Raw genomic sequence first — 23359 nt, forward strand, 5'->3', positions numbered from 1 at the left:
TCCCTTTTGCCACCCCACTGCCTCTTCCAGCCTGTTGCGGTGCTAAGGATCCCTCCCCCTCTATACTGCTGTCCTCGCTCAGCTTTCCAGGTTGGGTCAGTGATTTCATCGTCCACCACCTCCTCTTCCACTTCCTCACTCTGGTCATGCTCCTGACTTGTTGACCTAACAAGAACCTCACTTATTGACAACTGTGTCTCATCCTCATCATGAACCTCTTGAGACATTAATTGCAATTGACTTATTGGCAACTGTGTCTCATCATCATCATCCACCTCGTGAAACACTAATTGCCGTTCCCCACCGTCATCTTTTTCTGACTGTGGATGCTCAAGAGTTTGGGAATCAGGGCACAAGATCTCCTCATGTCCCTCTACAAGCGGCCTTGGCAAGAGGGCCAAATCAAGGAATGGCGCTGTAAAGAGCTCCTTAAAATATCCGAGTGTGGGATCACTTGTTTGCCAAGACTCTCCATGGTGGGAGGAAGGATGATCAGAGTGAGGATTCTGTTGACCAGACTCTTGGCTACTGAAACTGGACTTTGTGGAAGACAGGGTGGTGCTAAACCGACTGGAAGCATTATCTGCTGCAATCCAACCGACCACCTGGACGGACTGGTGTGACGTCGAGAGTGGTGTCCTGCGCCGCCCTTCAAACTGGGACATGAAGCTAGGTATCGTGGATGAGTGTGTTTCTTGTGCTCTGGCAGCAGGCACAGTTTCACCGCATAACAGGGCCACGGCCTCTGCGTGCACCATCTGCAGCATGGCCACTTCCCTGTCCCTTACTGCTTGCCTTCAACATATTAAATGGTATATATGCTTGCAAGTATGTCACACGTACAGTAGCGCAAGTTTTGTAAGTGAATGTGCCAAAAAATTAGACTGAATGTCACTGATATTTAGGATGCGCTAACGTCATACTGGAGATGTAGCGCGGGTAATATCGCTGCCACCAGCAGCGAAAACAATTAGACTGAATGTCACTGATATTTAGGATGGGCAAACGTTATACAGGAGATGTAGCACAGGTAATGTCGCTGCCACCAGCAGCGAAAAAATGACACTGAATGTCACCGATATTTTGGATGCGCTAATGTTATACTGGAGATGTAGTGCAGGTAATGTCGCTGCCATCAGCGGCGAAAAAATTACACTGAATATCACTGATATTTCGGATGCGCTAACGTTATACTGGAGATGTAGCGCAGGTAATGTAGCGGCGGTAATGCAGCGCCCAAACAATTGCACGCAATTTAGCGCAGGTTTAACTAAAAATAAATATTGCTGCCAGATACAACAATAGTCCTTAAAAGGACTTTTGGGTCTCTAACACCAACCAAATTTTTTTTATTTTATTGAATCAGTTCCCTACACTATGTGTCTTTTACAGCACAGCTCTCCCTGACTAACACTAAGCCGAACCACGTGTCATCGGGTGCTTTATAGCACCTGATGATGCGCTCCGGCCAGCCAATCACTGTAATGCCAGTAACCAACATGGCTACGGTATTACAGTTAGTGGCTGTACTTACCTGCACGTTTATTGGCTGCTCAAGCATCACTCTCGAGCATATGCGGTATTCAGCCGAACACCGCGATGTGCCAACCATCGTGATGCTCGAGCCGAACTGGTGTTCAGCCGAGCATGCTCGATCAACACTAGCAAGAACGCAAAAAAGGAAAATCTCCAGGTCAGGAAGGGGTTAAAAGTACATTTTTTGATGACTGAATTCCTTTAAGAATTTGTATGGTAGAAGGTTAAAGTCAGAGGCACCTTCTTCCATGTTTTCTATGCACTACAAACTCCTCAATAGCTGATACATAAATGAAAAATATGCAGTGAAATGAACTTTGGTCGGAAGTGTATAAAGAAACTATCCTACGGTGAAACTTACTTTAGCAAAAAATTTGATTTCCTGCTCATGTGGCGACTTCTCTGATTTACCACTGCCCAAAACAGCTTCTGTAGAGATAAAATCAAGTCAGCACATGAGATTCTTGAATAATACATTGTTAAAACTGTAAAAGATTTATATCAAAGTGCAATACATTGTGACTTCTCTATTTTGGCAGAGCTTTGGCAAGTTTTTATTTATTCATTTTTTATTTTTTTTTGAGGGGGGGGTCCCTCTGCCTCGTCATACAAATATGGTTTTCACTGGAATGCGTGCTTTCATGTTCTCAGATTTTCTTTTCATTTGTAAGTATTGTGATATTGAATACACTATTTGCCTTATGTAGATAAATGTAAAAACTGCAGCGCTCATGTCCTGAGGAAGGATCCAAATGTTTGGGGTCCGAAATGCGTAGACTGTACACCTTGTACATATAATTTAAGTCTGGATTTTATTCCTAATTAATAAAAAACGTCTTTTATGGGAAGCTAGACTTAACAAAAAAAAATTGGAAACTACTTGCCTTATGTAATTTTGACTGTATGTTTTGTTATATCATTGTTTATTATAATAGTGATGTTATCTGCTTATACTACTATAACGTTGTATGCACGTATGACTAGACCGATTATGGTCACTTGACTCTTCCTCCCTTTTATTTTTTTTCTTGTTACTCTTCTTTTATTGCAAAATGCTCAATGAAAGCTTTTTAAACTGTCTTTTTCCCTTTATTTTTGCAAAAAAAAAGAGTTAAAAAAACTATACCTAATTCGTATTACTGCATCCATAATGAACCATAAGATAAACTGAACACATAAATTACCCCATATGTTGCAATTATCCTGGTTGATTTAGCTACTAAATTAACCAGTTAACCAAACACAACTGACAGCTGGATTCAGTTTGGACCGCTGTAGCCTCGGCGGTCACATGGTGCTTGGGAACATCTCACCATTGATGCTAATGAATGCTCATGGATCGTCTCATTTCTGGTCCACAGGGGCCCAGTAGCAGCGGAGATGGGACCCTCGGCACTGGAACTGAGCGCTGCAGTCTAGATAAGTGCCTTTCTTTCAGCAGAGCAGATTCAGGCACATAACTAAAATTGCAGTGGGGGGGGGGGGGTCGGACAAAGTCCTGACTTGAATCCAATTGAGATGCTGTGCAATGACCTTAAATGGGTAGTTCATAAACAAAAATGCTCCAATGTAGCCGAATTAAAACAATTCTGCGAATAATTCCTCCACAGCGATGTGAAACTCATCACAAGTTATTCTAACCATTTCATTGAAATTGTAGCTACCAATGGTGGCACAAGCAGTACTTTTCCACATGGTTGATATAGGTTTTGAATAAATCTTTACCTTTAGTAAATGAAATCATTATCTAAAACCAGCATTTTGTGTTTACTTGTGTTATCTTTCTAATATTTACAGTAGTTTTGATGATCTGAAACATGTAAGCGTGGCTCAGTGGTTACCACTGGTGCCTTGCAGCGCTAAAGTCCTTGGTTCGATCACGACCAAGGACAACATCTGCATGGAGTTTGTATGTTCTCCCCATGTTTGTGTGGGTTTCCTCCACGTACTCCGGTTTCCTCCCACACTCCAAAGACATACTGATAGGGACCTTAGATTATGAGCCCCATTGGGGACGGCTTGATGCTACTGTCTGTAAAGCACTCTATAAGTGAGTAAAATAAATAAAAAATTTGGAGGGGGGGGGGCAAATACTTTTTCACAGCATTGTACTCTAAAATGGTGACATTAGAAGACATAACTCATCCAAAACCAAGCCTTTATATAGCTATGTTGACAGAAAAATAAAAAGGTTAAGGCTTTCAAAATGTAGAGCTTGCCAAGTGCCAAAGAAATCAAATGCCAAACTAGGATGTGTCCTTAGGAGGGGATAGATTTCAAAAGAGGTCATGATGTCTTTTTTGAAAGTAATAATTTTAGAAATAATTTACTGGTACATTAGATTATTCAACATTTAGTCTGATTGCCATAAATGGGGTCAAAATAAAAATGTTTCCCACTATGAGGCAGTTGGCAACTACTACTAGGACATGTGTGTTTCCCTGAATTTGATGGACTTTGTTCAACCTTACCATGTTGCAATATTGTCTTCTTGATCTCTTTGCAGTTAAGAGGAAGCTAAAGGAGGGCTCTGAACTTTTTATTACAATGCATAATTGAATCAACTTTGCTACATCAAGGAAAAGCTAAATATATCCAAATATCCTATGCAAATCTTTAAATGCATAGTTTTATTTGCATCTGATTTGTTTTCTAAACATTTAAAAGAAAGATCAGCAAACACAGCACAAGAAAAATACACATTTGAATGCAGTCAATATGTCTGAAGTACTATTATCCGATTTATTATTATTAAATTAATTATTTTTATTTTACCTAAATGTGCAATAAATTCCTGCGCCGAATCTACATAATGTAGGACTTTCTTCAGAAATTTAAAGGCAAATCTTTTCTCCATAGAAGATGCATCTAGTTCCATATCTTTTAATCCCCTGGAAAAAAAAGAAAAAGAAAAAACGGTCGTAAGGACTCCATTAAAGATGATAACAATTATCAACATTTTATGTATTCATATACCATTTACACTGAATCATATGTGGGCTTTAGTTTTAATTATAATTAACTGAACAGTATACATTTGCTAAGGGATTTCATTAGATCCTGTATCTTCAGCCTGTCCAAAGGAAAAGTGTTACTCTATGTAATCTACTGGCTACTATCAGAGCATCAGAACATTTTCCATAACATATTTCATAATTCTTTTTTTAAATATAGTATAAACTATAATATATTATTGTACACTCGGGACATTGCCTTTTTCTTAGAAGACCTTCTGACAATATATTGTTTACAGGTTGTCCTGTTGTCTCGATTGTAAGTGATCAGGTTTTATCAGCGACACAGCAGCAAGCGTTCTATACCCCTGCAGCACCATTAAAGGGGATATGAAGTATTACACAGTGTCCCAAAAAACAAACAAAACAAAAAACAAAGGTAATTGTGTAATTCACTGATAAGAGGGTTCTCCAGTGGGAGAGGTGTTCTTTGTGGCTGCTCTCTGCTCTGGATAAAATATTAGAGTCCTTAACATAGGAGTACATTCTATTAATTTAGAATTCCCAAGCAGAATGATATAGGACTTTCTTGATTGAGCTTAGGTTCATAGTTTAATAGTTTACCCAGCAAAGGTTTGAAAGTCTATTTGTCTGCCTGTGTACTGAACTTCTGCCTATTACCGACTCTGATAGCCTGTCTGCCATACTGACACTTTGATTTCTGCCTTGACCTCCTGACCTCTGCCTGTTTACCAACTATGAGTATTGCATGATCCTTTGGTGCTTTGCACCAGTATTTCTGACACCTGTTGGTCAGCTGCCAACTACACTGGGACTATTCCAAGAGGTAGCAACCTGGTGGGTCCCCTGCTTCGAAAGCCAGATCCCTGTATAGGGGTTAAAGGTACTGATGAACTAACATCGACCGGGAAGTTCCGCGAACGCACGTTCGCGATGGGCCCCGTTCACTTTAATCGCAGGCAAACCTGAAAAAACTTCTAGTAAGTATTTCATGGCTGCAAATATGACCTGAAGTGCACAAATAGTCCCACAACATGGACAATGATATACCAGAGGGGGATCAATGGCAAAAATTCCCACAAAAAATATGTATTTTAATCAGGGGCCATTTTTATGCGTCTTTAAGGGAAACTCTCAAAAATGTGCCCTGCTGGAGCCTAGAAAATTTTTATTTTAGGCCACTGGAGTATGGGCCCCAAAAATTAGGCATTCCCCTGACAGAAAAGAACAAGTGATTATGTGGCTGGAGGTATATTAGGCGGTCACTGGTGATGATCGAGCATGCTCAGCTAAACACCAGTTCGGCTCGAGCATCTCTATGCTCAGCACATGGCGGTACTCGGCCGAATACTGCATGTGCTCGAGTGCAATGCTCGAGTCTTCGTCCCGCACGTTTCGTGCCTGCTACGCAGCCAATAAACGTTCAGGTCAGTGCTGCCCTTACTGTAATGCCGTAGCCATGTTGGCTATTGGCATTACAGTGATTGGCTGGCCAAAACGCGTTATCGGGTGCTAGTTGGCACCCGATGACACATGTTCGGCTCATTCTTAGTCAGGGAGAGCTGTGCTGAGGAAGGGACACAGACAGTGTAGGGAGTGAATTAAGAATATTTTTACCACCAAAACTTTTCAGAGACCCAAAAGTCCTTTTAAGGACTATTTTGTGAGGCAGCAACAGCCTATATTTTTAGCGCAACCTGCACTAAATTGCTAAAACTTTACAGACCCAAAAGCCCTTCTAAGGACTATTGTGTGTGGCAGCAAAAATGTATCTGTGACATACAGTGTACTTGTTCCGTAGACTGTGTCCGCTGCGGACAGTGACATTAGCTGCGCCACATCTCATGTGTAAAGTGAGCGCATCTAAAAAATCTGTAACATACAGTGTCCTTTTTCTATAGACGTTGTCCGCTGCGGACAGTGACATTAGCTGTGCCACATCTCCTGTGTAAAGTGTGCGCATCCAAATAATATCTGTGTCACAGCCACTATCTCTGGCTGTGACCTTCCGTCATTGCTTGTTCGGCGCTCCTCGCTGAAGTTCTGTTCCTGTGTCATTTGTGGTTCTTTATGGGTTAACTCCCCTGTGTGCCTATTAGGAGTTAATCCTCTGTCTGCTCCATGGGTGTGGTCTCTTTGCTGAACCCATGGAACCTGTATATAAGGCTGAGGTTTCCTCAGTTCTGTGTCAGCTCTCCTGGTGTGTGTTGTCTTGTCCTGCTCTGCTCCTGGTTTGTACTCTTTCTCCCATGCTGCTGACCCATGGGACCCGTGTCTGTCTGTCTGTGCTCTGTGGGTTTCCCTACTTGTTCATTTACGTTGTCTGTCTGTTATCTGTTCTGCCTGTTATGTTTTAGTTACTTTGTGTTTATTCTGATGTCTGTGTTCAGCAAGCCTTTGTAGCAGAGTGGCATGACAAGGCCATGCAGTTTACTACTGGTGGAGCAAGTCCTTCTCTGCTCATTGCCACTCCTGCTCCCTTACACCAGGAGTTGCTTAGTCACGCCCCTCTGGAGTATTACTAGACAGTGGCGCAGTGGGGGTTTTCTCCCACTGTGCTGACGGTACATAGAGCTCATGTTTTCTGTTCATTCTGTCAAGAGTTGGAGGTCCCAGGAGAGACCACCGCGTTGTCAAGCAATAAACGGAAATCAGGTACAGACACATAAGAGTTTATTGCACAAACAAAAACATGAAAGGCAGCACAGAGAAAACATGAGCTCTATGTACCGTCAGCACAGTGGGAGAAAACCCCCACTGCGCCACTGTCTAGTAATACTCCAGAGGGGCGTGACTAAGCAACTCCTGGTGTTCACTAGAGCCCTAGATGGTAGGGTTAGACTTTGCCGCAGGAAGTTGCCAGGGTCCACTCTGGAGCGTGAACTAGACGGTGACAGCAGAGACGAATGGACAACAGGTACCAGAAGGTACCGACGGCACATAGGCAAACATAACAGACAGGTAAATACAAAACAGGGCAAATAATAACACAAGCAGGAGTTCATGCAAGGGAGCAGGAGTGGCAATGAGCAGAGAAGGACTTGCTCCACCAGTAGTAAACTGCATGGCCTTGTCATGCCACTCTGCTGCAAAGGCTTGCTGAACACAGACATATGAATACAAAACAGGGGAACTAATAATACGAGCAGGAGTTCACGCAAGGGAGCAGGAGTGGCAATGAGCAGAGAAGGACTTGCTCCACCAGTAGTAAACTGCATGGCCTTGTCATGCCACTCTGCTGCAAAGGCTTGCTGAACACAGACATATGAATACAAAACAGGGGAACTAATAATACGAGCAGGAGTTCACGCAAGGGAGCAGGAGTGGCAATGAGCAGAGAAGGACTTGCTCCACCAGTAGTAAACTGCATGGCCTTGTCATGCCACTCTGCTACAAAGGCTTGCTGAACACAGACTTCAGAATAAACACAAAGTAACTAAAACATAACAGGCAGAACAGATAACAGACAGACAAGACAGAAAGAGTACAAACCAGGAGCAGAGCAGGACAAGACAACACACACCAGGAGAGCTGACACAGAACTGAGGAAACCTCAGCCTTATATACAGGTTCCATGGGTGCAGCAAAGAGACCACACCCATGGAGCAGACAGAGGATTAACTCCTAATAGGCACACAGGGGAGTTAACCCATAAAGAACCACAAATGACACAGGAACAGAACTTCAGCGAGGAGCGCCGAACAAGCAATGACGGAAGGTCACAGCCAGAGATAGTGGCTGTGACAATCTGTGACATAGAGTGTATTTTGTCAATAGACGGTGTCCGCTTCTGACAGTGACATTTCGGGGACCTTCCATTGCGTTGTGCCAATGGCCACAAATTTTCTAAAGGTCTCCGAGTCCGCCAGTTTATATGGCAGTAGTTGGCGGGCTAGCAGTTCCGACAAGCCAGCGGTCAGCCATTGGGCAAGAGGGTTTTCCGGCATCATCAACTTTTTATGCTCGAACATTTGGGCCACGGAAGCCTGCCTTCTGTCAAATGAACGAGACAACTGCACAGTGGAAGGTAGAGTGGAAGACAAATTGGAGGAGAGGAGAGGAGAAGAGGCAGGACGTGGAGTGTCGGGAGTGTGGTTTTGTGGGTTCGGACGGCGTTGCTCCTACTGGGATCGGTGATGGGGGCCAGGTGCCCTAGGTGAGTGTTGGGATTACCGCGACTTATGCGTTGACAGCACAAGCTGCAGATGGCAACACTATTGCCAGCAGCTGACACGTTAAAAAAAAAGCCCACACTGCAGAGCCATGTGCCGGCATACTGGGAGCGCAAGATGTGACCATGCATGGTGGATGGCTTGCTCCAGATACATTTGCAGTCTGCTTTTTGCCTCCTGTGCACTGCGAGTTCTGCCTGCTTCTCCTCCCTATCTGCTGCTCCGTCTCTCCCTTTGAACTCCCTCCTCTTCTTCTCTTGTGGGCACCCATGTGACGTCCATCGTGACGTCCATCGATGCGTCATCATCATTACCTTCACCACCACTGACATTAGAGATCTCAGAGTAGGCAGCAACAGTGGGGACCACCCTCCTTGGGCTGATATGGGTACTGTCGTCAGACCGCTGGGTGGCAGCCGTTGCTACCTCCTCTTCCTCATCCGATGCCAAGAATGGCTGCGCATCGGTATGGTCTGGGAATGGGACTCGAGTGGAGGGGCTATGGTGGTGGTGTCTTTGGGGGTGCACACAGCAGAGAGTGAGGAAGGTGCAGATACAGAGGATGAGGAGGGTGCAGAAGCAGAAGGCTGAGTTAGCCACTCAACCAACTCTGGTGCATCCTTTGACGTAATCGCACGCACCTTCTCCAACTTCCCACTTAGACTCCGGCCTGGTGCACCTGCCCGACCCCTAACACCCCTGCGGAACGGCCTGCCTCTTCCTCTGCCTGTCATTTTCAAAATGACCCTGTCCGAAAGTCCCAAGAGAAGAGCAGTATTTGTGGAAGCAGGTATATCGCAGGCGCCAATCAGTATTTGGTGGAAGCTGGTATATCGCACCCCTCAATCAGTATTTTGTGAAAGCAGGTATATCAAACCCCTCAATCAGTATCTTGTGGAAGCAGGTATATAGAACCCCTTAATCAGTATTTTGTGGAAGCAGGTATATTGCACCCCTCAATCAGTATTTTGTGGAAATAGGTATATAGAACCCCTGAATCAATATTTGGTGGAAGCAGGTATATCGCACCCCTCAATCAGTATTTTGTGGAAGCCGGTGTATCGCAGGCCTCAATCAATATTTGGTAGAAGCAGGTATATCGCACCCCTCAATCAGTATTTTGTGGAAGCAAGTATATGGAACCCCATAATCAGTATTTTGTGGAAGCAGGTGTATCGCACCCCTCAATCAGTATTTTGTGGAAGCAGATATAACACACCCCTCAATCAGTATTTTGTGGAAGCAGGTATATAGAACCCCTTAATCAGTATTTTGTAGAAGTAGGTATATCGCACCCCTCAATCAGAATTTTGTGGAAACAGGTATATAGAACACCCGTTGCAAATAGTTGTTCCAATAATGCTTGTCCTTCTATATACCTGCGGTATCGCAGCAGAACCGCACACAACTGCTGCACAATACAAATATACTATAATATATCTTCTATGCTAGAAAGTATATTATAGGTATATCACACCCCTTTATATCACACCTATCGATAGCACACCTATACCAGTCCTTAAAAGGACTTTTGTGGCCCTATTAGCTAGTGTTGGGGGGTCCTAACAATCTGTCCCTGCTCTACAAAGCAACCTCTCCCTACACTGGCAAAACACAGAATATAAAATGACTGCCAGATCGGGTTCTGTTATAGGGTGGGGGTGTGTCCATTAGCTGAAATGTCTCAATTGGCTGTCCTGTCCCACCTGATGGATGTGTCATGGGTCAAAGTTCGAATCAATGCAAAAGAATATGGCGCATGTTAACATCGCCATAAATACATATTACTGTTTTCCATTTTTTGCTTTTGTGGTTCTGTTGCAGGCTATACTGCTGCACTCTTACAACCGTCTGCAGAATTGGCCAACTCATTCAGTCCTCATCTACCTCAGTTCCCACTAAAGATTTGTTCTTGCAATCCTCCTGTAGGTCTACTTACAATTTTCTACCTATCAAGTATATACAGTTGAGTCACATTATTACGACAACTTCATACTTTCAGCCTTGGCAGCGCATAGCTCTTGAAAGTGACGTGTCATGAGCTGGCTTGGTGGGTATATAAGATGTGCAATAGGCTGTCTGCACACATATCCCTCATTGGGTAAAAGAGGCAATAGATTAGAGTTGCAAAAATGGTGGTGGCAACGCTATGGTCTGGGGAATGTTTTCGTGGCATTCTCTGGGTCCACACAGGTAGGAATACCATTTCAGCTTTGATTATAGGTTTATTATTCTTAGCTTTTTCTACCATAGTTTTAAGTTGCTCCCTGAATGACATTGAAGGGTCATCTGGTAAGATTTGATAGCCTGATCCACATCCTCCAAGATCTTACGACACATATCACTATATTGTTCCCTGTCCATAATCACAACATTCCCCTTTGTCTGAGGGCTTGATGACAATCGTGTCATCCTGCTCCAAAGTTAATAAGCCCTCCATCTCACACTGTTATGCCCACAGATGTTGTCCTCCAAGAAACTCAGTTACCACTTGACAACTTCCAGAAAAAGTGTCCATGGGGGAATTATCACCCACTGTGGTCAAAGCAGGGAAGAGAGTGCTCTACCACAATATGCAATATTACTTACCTTGGAGGGGTCTTGACGTGTCAGTAAGACATATCCCCAACTCCTAATTAGTTGCATCTCCCAGGAGAGGGGTTACCCCTTTATAACTGGTTACACTGGGTGGCCATGCTCATGGCCAAACCAGTAACGGTGGGCTGACTGCATGACACCACCTGCAGTCAGCGTTTGTACACCTGCTATTACAATAGCTTTTACCACTGTAATACTGATAGACTGGCTGCACAACATCAGGAGTAGCCAGCACATAATAATCCTACTGGCTAGGGAATCTCTATGTCAAGACTATCTGACTCCTGATGAGACCCAAAATAATTGCTAAAGCAACGCATAGACCAGGACAACATGCACTAGAACAACATCTTAGGATAGATTCAGGAATAATTATCTTATCAATAGCAGATTTTATCAGTCACTGGTATGGCAGATTTTTTATTAGAGAATCTGTCTAGTTTGGTAAACATAGGGTGTCCATGCTGCAATATACACAAAGAAAAGAGCGAGGACACATCTTGATAAAACTTAAATATATAAAACATTTTTGGGGGAGAATCTCTGTGACAGGGTGTGGCTATAAGTCGGGAGTAATAATATAGACCGGAGTACACTATCCTAATCAGTACACCCACAATTGCCAGTTGGTTGAAGAAGGAAAACATATACTCATGCCTACTCAACAACAGTATATACCTGCAGCCAGGGACCCCATCTGCCTGCCTTTTTTTCAGACTTGTAGGGTGTGGACCCATTTTTAATGAAACTAATAATATATATATATATATATATATATATACACACACACACGCACACATGTATTTTTTATTTTAACAGCTTTTTAGGCAGTGATATTTTCTTATTCATAAACACTATCTCAGTTAGAGTACAAGACAAGACTAGAGGTCTAAGAGCATGTGTTCATTTGTGCTTCCCACCTGCCCGACCTCTATAGTACTCTGACAGATGGATAGGAGGTAGAGTTGAGCGAACACCTGGATGTTCGGGTTCGAGAAGTTCGGCCGAACTTCCCGTAAATGTTCGGGTTCGGGATCCGAACCCGAACCGAACTTCGTCCCGAACCCGAACCCCATTGAAGTCAATGGGGACCCGAACTTTTGGGCACTAAAAAGGCTGTAAAACAGCCCAGGAAAGAGCTAGAGGGCTGGAAAAGGCAGCAACATGTAGGTAAATCCCCTGCAAACAAATGTGGATAGGGAAATGAATTAAAATTAAAATTAAAAAAATAAAAATGAACCAATATCAATTGGACAGAGGTCCCATAGCAGAGAATCAGGCTTCACGTCAGCAGAGAATCAGTCTCTTCATGCCATAGCAAAGAATCTGGCTTCATGTCAGCAGAGAATCAGTCTCTTCATGCCATAGCAGAGAATCTGGCTTCATGTCAGCGCAGAATCAGTCTTCATGTCATAGCAGAGAATCAGGCTTCACGTCACCCACCACTGGAACAGGCCACTGTCACACATTTAGGCCCCGGCACCCAGACAGAGGAGAGCGGTCCCGTAACAGAGAATCTGGCCTTATGTCAGCGCAGAATCTGTCTTCATGTCATAGCAGAGAATCAGGCTTCACGTCACCCACCACTGGAACAGGCCACTGTCACACATTTAGGCCCCGGCACCCAGACAGAGGAGAGCGGTCCCGTAACAGAGAATCTGGCCTTATGTCAGCGCAGAATCTGTCTTCATGTCATAGCAGAGAATCAGGCTTCATGTCACCCACCACTGGAACAGGCCACTGTCACACATTTAGGCCCAGGCACCCAGGCAGAGGAGAGAGGTCCCGTAACAGAGAATCTGGCCTTATGTCAGCGCAGAATCTGTCTTCATGTCATAGCAGAGAATCAGGCTTCACGTCACCCACCACTGGAACAGGCCACTGTCACACATTTAGGCCCAGGCACCCAGGCAGAGGAAAGAGGTCCCGTAACAGAGAATCTGGCCTTATGTCAGCGCAGAATCTGTCTTCATGTCATAGCAGAGAATCAGGCTTCACGTCACCCACCACTGGAACAGGCCACTGTCACACATTTAGGCCCAGGCACCCAGGCAGAGGAGAGAGGTCCCGTAACAGAGAATCTGGCCTTATGTCAGCGCAGAATCTGTATTCATGTCATAGCAGAGAATCAGGCTTCACGTCACCCACCACTGGAACAGGCCACTGTCACACATTTAGGCCCAGGCACCCAGGCAGAGGAGAGAGGTCCCGTAACAGAGAATCTGGCCTTATGTCAGCGCAGAATCTGTATTCATGTCATAGCAGAGAATCAGGCTTCACGTCACCCACCACTGGAACAGGCCACTGTCACACATTTAGGCCCCGGCACCCAGACAGAGGAGAGCGGTCCCGTAACAGAGAATCTGGCCTTATGTCAGCGCAGAATCTGTCTTCATGTCATAGCAGAGAATCAGGCTTCACGTCAGCCACCACTGGAACAGGCCACTGTCACACATTTAGGCCCAGGCACCCAGGCAGAGGAGAGCGGTCCCGTAACAGAGAATCTGGCCTTATGTCAGCGCAGAATCTGTATTCATGTCATAGCAGAGAATCAGGCTTCACGTCACCCACCACTGGAACAGGCCACTGTCACACATTTAGGCCCCGGCACCCAGACAGAGGAGAGGTTCATTCAACTTTGGGTTGCCCCGCAATATAATGGTAAAATGAAATTAAAAATAGTATTGAATGAGGAAGTGCCCTGGAGTAGAATAATATATTGTTAAGGGGAGGTAGTTAGTATCTAATCTGCACAAGGGATGGACAGGTCCTGTGGGATCCATGCCTGGTTCATTTTTATGAACGTCAGCTTGTCCACATTGGCTGTAGACAGGCGGCTGCGTTTGTCTGTAATGACGCCCCCTGCCGTGCTGAATACACGTTCAGACAAAACGCTGGCCGCCGGGCAGGCCAGCACCTCCAAAGCATAAAAGGCTAGCTCTGGCCACGTGGACAATTTGGAGACCCAGAAGTTGAATGGGGCAGAACCATCAGTCAGTACGTGGAGGGGTGTGCACAGGTACTGTTCCACCATGTTAGTGAAATGTTGCCTCCTGCTAACACGTTCCGTATCAGGTGGTGGTGCACTTAGCTGTGGCGTGTTGACAAAACTTTTCCACATCTCTGCCATGCTAACCCTGCCCTCAGAGGAGCTGGGCGTGACACAGCTGCGTTGGCGACCTCTTGCTCCTCCTCTGCCTTCGCCTTGGGCTTCCACTGGTTCCCCTGTGACATTTGGGAATGCTCTCAGTAGCGCGTCTACCAACGTGCACTTGTACTCGCGCATCTTCCTATCACGCTCCAGTGTAGGAAGTAAGGTGGGCACATTGTCTTTGTACCGGGGATCCAGCAGGGTGGCAACCCAGTAGTCCGCACACGTTAAAATGTGGGCAACTCTGCTGTCGTTGCGCAGGCACTGCAGCATGTAGTCGCTCATGTGTGCCAGGCTGCCCAGAGGTAAGGATAAGCTGTCCTCTGTGGGAGGCGTATCGTCATCGTCCTGTGTTTCCCCCCAGCCACGCACCAGTGATGGGCCCGAGCTGCTTTGGGTGCCACCCCGCTGTGAACATGCTTCATCCTCATCCTCCTCCACCACCTCCTCATCCTCGTCCTCCTCGTCCTCCAGTAGTGGGCCCTGTCTGGCCACATTTGTACCTGGCCTCTGGTGTTGCAAAAAACCTCCCTCTGAGTCACTTCGAAGAGACTGGCCTGAAAGTGCTAAAAATGACCCCTCTTCCTCCTCTTCCTCCTGGGCCACCTCCTCTTCCATCATCGCCCTAAGTGTTTTCTCAAGGAGACATAGAAGTGGTATTGTAACGCTGATAACGGCGTCATCGCCACTGGCCCTGTTGGTGGAGTACTCGAAACAGCGCAACAGGGCACACAGGTCTCGCATGGAGGCCCAGTCATTGGTGGTGAAGTGGGTCTGATCCGCAGTGCGACTGACCCGTGCGTGCTGCAGCTGAAACTCCACTATGGCCTGCTGCTGCTCGCACAGTCTGTCCAGCATATGCAAGGTGGAGTTCCACCTGGTGGGCACGTCGCATATGAGGCGGTGAGCGGGAAGGCCGAAGTTACGCTGTAGCGCAGACAGGCGAGCAGCGGCAGGGTGTGAACGCCGGAAGCGCGAACAGACGGCCCGCACTTTATGCAGCAGCTCTGACATGTCGGGGTAGTTGCGAATGAACTTCTGCACCACCAAATTCAGCACATGCGCCAGGCAAGGGATGTGCGTCAAACCGGCTAGTCCCAGAGCTGCAACGAGATTTCGCCCATTATCGCACACCACCAGGCCGGGCTTGAGGCTCACCGGCAGCAACCACTCGTCGGTCTGTTGTTCTATACCCCGCCACAACTCCTGTGCAGTGTGGGGCCTGTCCCCCAAACATATGAGTTTCAGAATGGCCTGCTGACGTTTACCCCGTGCTGTGCTGAAGTTGGTGGTGAAGGTGTGTGGCTGACTGGATGAGCAGGTGGAAGAAGAGGAGGAGGAAGCTGAGTAGGAGGAGGAGGAGACAGGAGGCAAAGAATGTTGCCCTGCGATCCTTGGCGGCGGAAGGACGTGCGCCAAATAGCTCTCCGCCTGGGGCCCGGCTGCCACTACATTTACCCAGTGTGCAGTTAGGGAGATATAGCGTCCCTGGCCGTGCTTACTGGTCCACGTATCTGTGGTTAGGTGGACCTTGCCACAGATGGCGTTGCGCAGTGCACACTTGATTTTATCGGACACTTGTTTGTGCAGGGAAGGCACGGCTCTCTTGGAGAAGTAGTGGCGGCTGGGAACAACATACTGTGGGACAGCAAGTGACATGAGCTGTTTGAAGCTGTGTGTGTCCACCAGCCTAAATGACAGCATTTCATAGGCCAGTAGTTTAGAAATGCTGGCATTCAGGGACAGGGATCGAGGGTGGCTAGGTGAGAATTTACGCTTTCTCTCAAATGTTTGTGAGATGGAGAGCTGAACGCTGCCGTGTGACATGGTTGAGATGCTTGGTGACGCAGGTGGTGGTGTTGGTGGTACATCCCATGTTTGCTGGGCGGCAGGTGCCAACGTTCCTCCAGAGGCGGAGGAAGAGGCCGAGGCGGCGGCAGCAGCAGCAGAAGAGGCCGAGGCGGCAGCAGCAGAAGAGGTAGCAGGGGGAGCCTGAGTGACTTCCTTGTTTTTAAGGTGTTTACTCCACTGCAGTTCATGCTTTGCATGCAGGTGCCTGGTCATGCAGGTTGTGCTAAGGTTCAGAACGTTAATGCCTCGCTTCAGGCTCTGATGGCACAGCGTGCAAACCACTCGGGTCTTGTCGTCAGCACATTGTTTGAAGAAGTGCCATGCCAGGGAACGCCTTGAAGCTGCCTTTGGGGTGCTCGGTCCCAGATGGCGGCGGTCAGTAGCAGGCGGAGTCTCTTGGCGGCGGGTGTTCTTATTTTGCCCACTGCTCCCTCTTTTGCTACGCTGTTGGCTCGGTCTCACCACTGCCTCTTCCTCCGAACTGTGAAAGTCAGTGGCTCGAGCATCTCTATGCTCAGCACATGGCGGTACTCGGCCGAATACTGCATGTGCTCGAGTGCAATGCTCGAGTCTTCGTCCCGCACGTTTCGTGCCTGCTACGCAGCCAATAAACGTTCAGGTCAGTGCTGCCCTTACTGTAATGCCGTAGCCATGTTGGCTATTGGCATTACAGTGATTGGCTGGCCAAAACGCGTAATCGGGTGCTAGTTGGCACCCGATGACACATGTTCGGCTCATTCTTAGTCAGGGAGAGCTGTGCTGAGGAAGGGACACAGACAGTGTAGGGAGTGAATTAAGAATATTTTTACCACCAAAACTTTTCAGAGACCCAAAAGTCCTTTTAAGGACTATTTTGTGAGGCAGCAACAGCCTATATTTTTAGCGCAACCTGCACTAAATTGCTAAAACTTTACAGACCCAAAAGCCCTTCTAAGGACTATTGTGTGTGGCAGCAAAAATGTATCTGTGACATACAGTGTACTTGTTCCGTAGACTGTGTCCGCTGCGGACAGTGACATTAGCTGCGCCACATCTCATGTGTAAAGTGAGCGCATCTAAAAAATCTGTAACATACAGTGTCCTTTTTCTATAGACGTTGTCCGCTGCGGACAGTGACATTAGCTGTGCCACATCTCCTGTGTAAAGTGTGCGCATCCAAATAATATCTGTGTCACAGCCACTATCTCTGGCTGTGACCTTCCGTCATTGCTTGTTCGGCGCTCCTCGCTGAAGTTCTGTTCCTGTGTCATTTGTGGTTCTTTATGGGTTAACTCCCCTGTGTGCCTATTAGGAGTTAATCCTCTGTCTGCTCCATGGGTGTGGTCTCTTTGCTGAACCCATGGAACCTGTATATAAGGCTGAGGTTTCCTCAGTTCTGTGTCAGCTCTCCTGGTGTGTGTTGTCTTGTCCTGCTCTGCTCCTGGTTTGTACTCTTTCTCCCATGCTGCTGACCCATGGGACCCGTGTCTGTCTGTCTGTGCTCTGTGGGTTTCCCTACTTGTTCATTTACGTTGTCTGTCTGTTATCTGTTCTGCCTGTTATGTTTTAGTTACTTTGTGTTTATTCTGATGTCTGTGTTCAGCAAGCCTTTGTAGCAGAGTGGCATGACAAGGCCATGCAGTTTACTACTGGTGGAGCAAGTCCTTCTCTGCTCATTGCCACTCCTGCTCCCTTACACCAGGAGTTGCTTAGTCACGCCCCTCTGGAGTATTACTAGACAGTGGCGCAGTGGGGGTTTTCTCCCACTGTGCTGACGGTACATAGAGCTCATGTTTTCTGTTCATTCTGTCACGAGTTGGAGGTCCCAGGAGAGACCACCGCGTTGTCAAGCAATAAACGGAAATCAGGTACAGACACATAAGAGTTTATTGCACAAACAAAAACATGAAAGGCAGCACAGAGAAAACATGAGCTCTATGTACCGTCAGCACAGTGGGAGAAAACCCCCACTGCGCCACTGTCTAGTAATACTCCAGAGGGGCGTGACTAAGCAACTCCTGGTGTTCACTAGAGCCCTAGATGGTAGGGTTAGACTTTGCCGCAGGAAGTTGCCAGGGTCCACTCTGGAGCGTGAACTAGACGGTGACAGCAGAGACGAATGGACAACAGGTACCAGAAGGTACCGACGGCACATAGGCAAACATAACAGACAGGTAAATACAAAACAGGGCAAATAATAACACAAGCAGGAGTTCATGCAAGGGAGCAGGAGTGGCAATGAGCAGAGAAGGACTTGCTCCACCAGTAGTAAACTGCATGGCCTTGTCATGCCACTCTGCTGCAAAGGCTTGCTGAACACAGACATATGAATACAAAACAGGGGAACTAATAATACGAGCAGGAGTTCACGCAAGGGAGCAGGAGTGGCAATGAGCAGAGAAGGACTTGCTCCACCAGTAGTAAACTGCATGGCCTTGTCATGCCACTCTGCTGCAAAGGCTTGCTGAACACAGACATATGAATACAAAACAGGGGAACTAATAATACGAGCAGGAGTTCACGCAAGGGAGCAGGAGTGGCAATGAGCAGAGAAGGACTTGCTCCACCAGTAGTAAACTGCATGGCCTTGTCATGCCACTCTGCTACAAAGGCTTGCTGAACACAGACTTCAGAATAAACACAAAGTAACTAAAACATAACAGGCAGAACAGATAACAGACAGACAAGACAGAAAGAGTACAAACCAGGAGCAGAGCAGGACAAGACAACACACACCAGGAGAGCTGACACAGAACTGAGGAAACCTCAGCCTTATATACAGGTTCCATGGGTGCAGCAAAGAGACCACACCCATGGAGCAGACAGAGGATTAACTCCTAATAGGCACACAGGGGAGTTAACCCATAAAGAACCACAAATGACACAGGAACAGAACTTCAGCGAGGAGCGCCGAACAAGCAATGACGGAAGGTCACAGCCAGAGATAGTGGCTGTGACAATCTGTGACATAGAGTGTATTTTGTCAATAGACGGTGTCCGCTTCTGACAGTGACATTTCGGGGACCTTCCATTGCGTTGTGCCAATGGCCACAAATTTTCTAAAGGTCTCCGAGTCCGCCAGTTTATATGGCAGTAGTTGGCGGGCTAGCAGTTCCGACAAGCCAGCGGTCAGCCATTGGGCAAGAGGGTTTTCCGGCATCATCAACTTTTTATGCTCGAACATTTGGGCCACGGAAGCCTGCCTTCTGTCAAATGAACGAGACAACTGCACAGTGGAAGGTAGAGTGGAAGACAAATTGGAGGAGAGGAGAGGAGAAGAGGCAGGACGTGGAGTGTCGGGAGTGTGGTTTTGTGGGTTCGGACGGCGTTGCTCCTACTGGGATCGGTGATGGGGGCCAGGTGCCCTAGGTGAGTGTTGGGATTACCGCGACTTATGCGTTGACAGCACAAGCTGCAGATGGCAACACTATTGCCAGCAGCTGACACGTTAAAAAAAAAGCCCACACTGCAGAGCCATGTGCCGGCATACTGGGAGCGCAAGATGTGACCATGCATGGTGGATGGCTTGCTCCAGATACATTTGCAGTCTGCTTTTTGCCTCCTGTGCACTGCGAGTTCTGCCTGCTTCTCCTCCCTATCTGCTGCTCCGTCTCTCCCTTTGAACTCCCTCCTCTTCTTCTCTTGTGGGCACCCATGTGACGTCCATCGTGACGTCCATCGATGCGTCATCATCATTACCTTCACCACCACTGACATTAGAGATCTCAGAGTAGGCAGCAACAGTGGGGACCACCCTCCTTGGGCTGATATGGGTACTGTCGTCAGACCGCTGGGTGGCAGCCGTTGCTACCTCCTCTTCCTCATCCGATGCCAAGAATGGCTGCGCATCGGTATGGTCTGGGAATGGGACTCGAGTGGAGGGGCTATGGTGGTGGTGTCTTTGGGGGTGCACACAGCAGAGAGTGAGGAAGGTGCAGATACAGAGGATGAGGAGGGTGCAGAAGCAGAAGGCTGAGTTAGCCACTCAACCAACTCTGGTGCATCCTTTGACGTAATCGCACGCACCTTCTCCAACTTCCCACTTAGACTCCGGCCTGGTGCACCTGCCCGACCCCTAACACCCCTGCGGAACGGCCTGCCTCTTCCTCTGCCTGTCATTTTCAAAATGACCCTGTCCGAAAGTCCCAAGAGAAGAGCAGTATTTGTGGAAGCAGGTATATCGCAGGCGCCAATCAGTATTTGGTGGAAGCTGGTATATCGCACCCCTCAATCAGTATTTTGTGAAAGCAGGTATATCAAACCCCTCAATCAGTATCTTGTGGAAGCAGGTATATAGAACCCCTTAATCAGTATTTTGTGGAAGCAGGTATATTGCACCCCTCAATCAGTATTTTGTGGAAATAGGTATATAGAACCCCTGAATCAATATTTGGTGGAAGCAGGTATATCGCACCCCTCAATCAGTATTTTGTGGAAGCCGGTGTATCGCAGGCCTCAATCAATATTTGGTAGAAGCAGGTATATCGCACCCCTCAATCAGTATTTTGTGGAAGCAAGTATATGGAACCCCATAATCAGTATTTTGTGGAAGCAGGTGTATCGCACCCCTCAATCAGTATTTTGTGGAAGCAGATATAACACACCCCTCAATCAGTATTTTGTGGAAGCAGGTATATAGAACCCCTTAATCAGTATTTTGTAGAAGTAGGTATATCGCACCCCTCAATCAGAATTTTGTGGAAACAGGTATATAGAACACCCGTTGCAAATAGTTGTTCCAATAATGCTTGCCCTTCTATATACCTGCGGTATCGCAGCAGAACCGCACACAACTGCTGCACAATACAAATATACTATAATATATCTTCTATGCTAGAAAGTATATTATAGGTATATCACACCCCTTTATATCACACCTATCGATAGCACACCTATACCAGTCCTTAAAAGGACTTTTGTGGCCCTATTAGCTAGTGTTGGGGGGTCCTAACAATCTGTCCCTGCTCTACAAAGCAACCTCTCCCTACACTGGCAAAACACAGAATATAAAATGACTGCCAGATCGGGTTCTGTTATAGGGTGGGGGTGTGTCCATTAGCTGAAATGTCTCAATTGGCTGTCCTGTCCCACCTGATGGATGTGTCATGGGTCAAAGTTCGAATCAATGCAAAAGAATATGGCGCATGTTAACATCGCCATAAATACATATTACTGTTTTCCATTTTTTGCTTTTGTGGTTCTGTTGCAGGCTATACTGCTGCACTCTTACAACCGTCTGCAGAATTGGCCAACTCATTCAGTCCTCATCTACCTCAGTTCCCACTAAAGATTTGTTCTTGCAATCCTCCTGTAGGTCTACTTACAATTTTCTACCTATCAAGTATATACAGTTGAGTCACATTATTACGACAACTTCATACTTTCAGCCTTGGCAGCGCATAGCTCTTGAAAGTGACGTGTCATGAGCTGGCTTGGTGGGTATATAAGATGTGCAATAGGCTGTCTGCACACATATCCCTCATTGGGTAAAAGAGGCAATAGATTAGAGTTGCAAAAATGGTGGTGGCAACGCTATGGTCTGGGGAATGTTTTCGTGGCATTCTCTGGGTCCACACAGGTAGGAATACCATTTCAGCTTTGATTATAGGTTTATTATTCTTAGCTTTTTCTACCATAGTTTTAAGTTGCTCCCTGAATGACATTGAAGGGTCATCTGGTAAGATTTGATAGCCTGATCCACATCCTCCAAGATCTTACGACACATATCACTATATTGTTCCCTGTCCATAATCACAACATTCCCCTTTGTCTGAGGGCTTGATGACAATCGTGTCATCCTGCTCCAAAGTTAATAAGCCCTCCATCTCACACTGTTATGCCCACAGATGTTGTCCTCCAAGAAACTCAGTTACCACTTGACAACTTCCAGAAAAAGTGTCCATGGGGGAATTATCACCCACTGTGGTCAAAGCAGGGAAGAGAGTGCTCTACCACAATATGCAATATTACTTACCTTGGAGGGGTCTTGACGTGTCAGTAAGACATATCCCCAACTCCTAATTAGTTGCATCTCCCAGGAGAGGGGTTACCCCTTTATAACTGGTTACACTGGGTGGGCATGCTCATGGCCAAACCAGTAACGGTGGGCTGACTGCATGACACCACCTGCAGTCAGCGTTTGTACACCTGCTATTACAATAGCTTTTACCACTGTAATACTGATAGACTGGCTGCACAACATCAGGAGTAGCCAGCACATAATAATCCTACTGGCTAGGGAATCTCTATGTCAAGACTATCTGACTCCTGATGAGACCCAAAATAATTGCTAAAGCAACGCATAGACCAGGACAACATGCACTAGAACAACATCTTAGGATAGATTCAGGAATAATTATCTTATCAATAGCAGATTTTATCAGTCACTGGTATGGCAGATTTTTTATTAGAGAATCTGTCTAGTTTGGTAAACATAGGGTGTCCATGCTGCAATATACACAAAGAAAAGAGCGAGGACACATCTTGATAAAACTTAAATATATAAAACATTTTTGGGGGAGAATCTCTGTGACAGGGTGTGGCTATAAGTCGGGAGTAATAATATAGACCGGAGTACACTATCCTAATCAGTACACCCACAATTGCCAGTTGGTTGAAGAAGGAAAACATATACTCATGCCTACTCAACAACAGTATATACCTGCAGCCAGGGACCCCATCTGCCTGCCTTTTTTTCAGACTTGTAGGGTGTGGACCCATTTTTAATGAAACTAATAATATATATATATATATATATATACACACACACACACGCACACATGTATTTTTTATTTTAACAGCTTTTTAGGCAGTGATATTTTCTTATTCATAAACACTATCTCAGTTAGAGTACAAGACAAGACTAGAGGTCTAAGAGCATGTGTTCATTTGTGCTTCCCACCTGCCCGACCTCTATAGTACTCTGACAGATGGATAGGAGGTAGAGTTGAGCGAACACCTGGATGTTCGGGTTCGAGAAGTTCGGCCGAACTTCCCGTAAATGTTCGGGTTCGGGATCCGAACCCGAACCGAACTTCGTCCCGAACCCGAACCCCATTGAAGTCAATGGGGACCCGAACTTTTGGGCACTAAAAAGG

General features: G+C 46.4%; 1 protein-coding gene across 1 annotated transcript in view; it reads right to left on the reverse strand.

The window, feature by feature from the left end:
- Nucleotides 1-23359, reverse strand: part of RYR3 (ryanodine receptor 3) — a 734312-nt gene that overhangs the window by 299011 nt on the left and 411942 nt on the right. The window contains exons 58-59 of the mRNA XM_040412592.1: nt 4312-4427; nt 1898-1965 (exon numbers count right to left, since the gene is read on the reverse strand). Coding sequence (XP_040268526.1) covers nt 1898-1965; nt 4312-4427 — 184 coding nt within the window. The remainder of the gene's footprint in view (nt 1-1897; nt 1966-4311; nt 4428-23359) is intronic.

The sequence above is a fragment of the Bufo bufo genome, chromosome 11 (assembly GCF_905171765.1).
Source record: "Bufo bufo chromosome 11, aBufBuf1.1, whole genome shotgun sequence".
In the NCBI taxonomy this organism is placed as follows: Eukaryota; Metazoa; Chordata; class Amphibia; order Anura; family Bufonidae; genus Bufo; species Bufo bufo.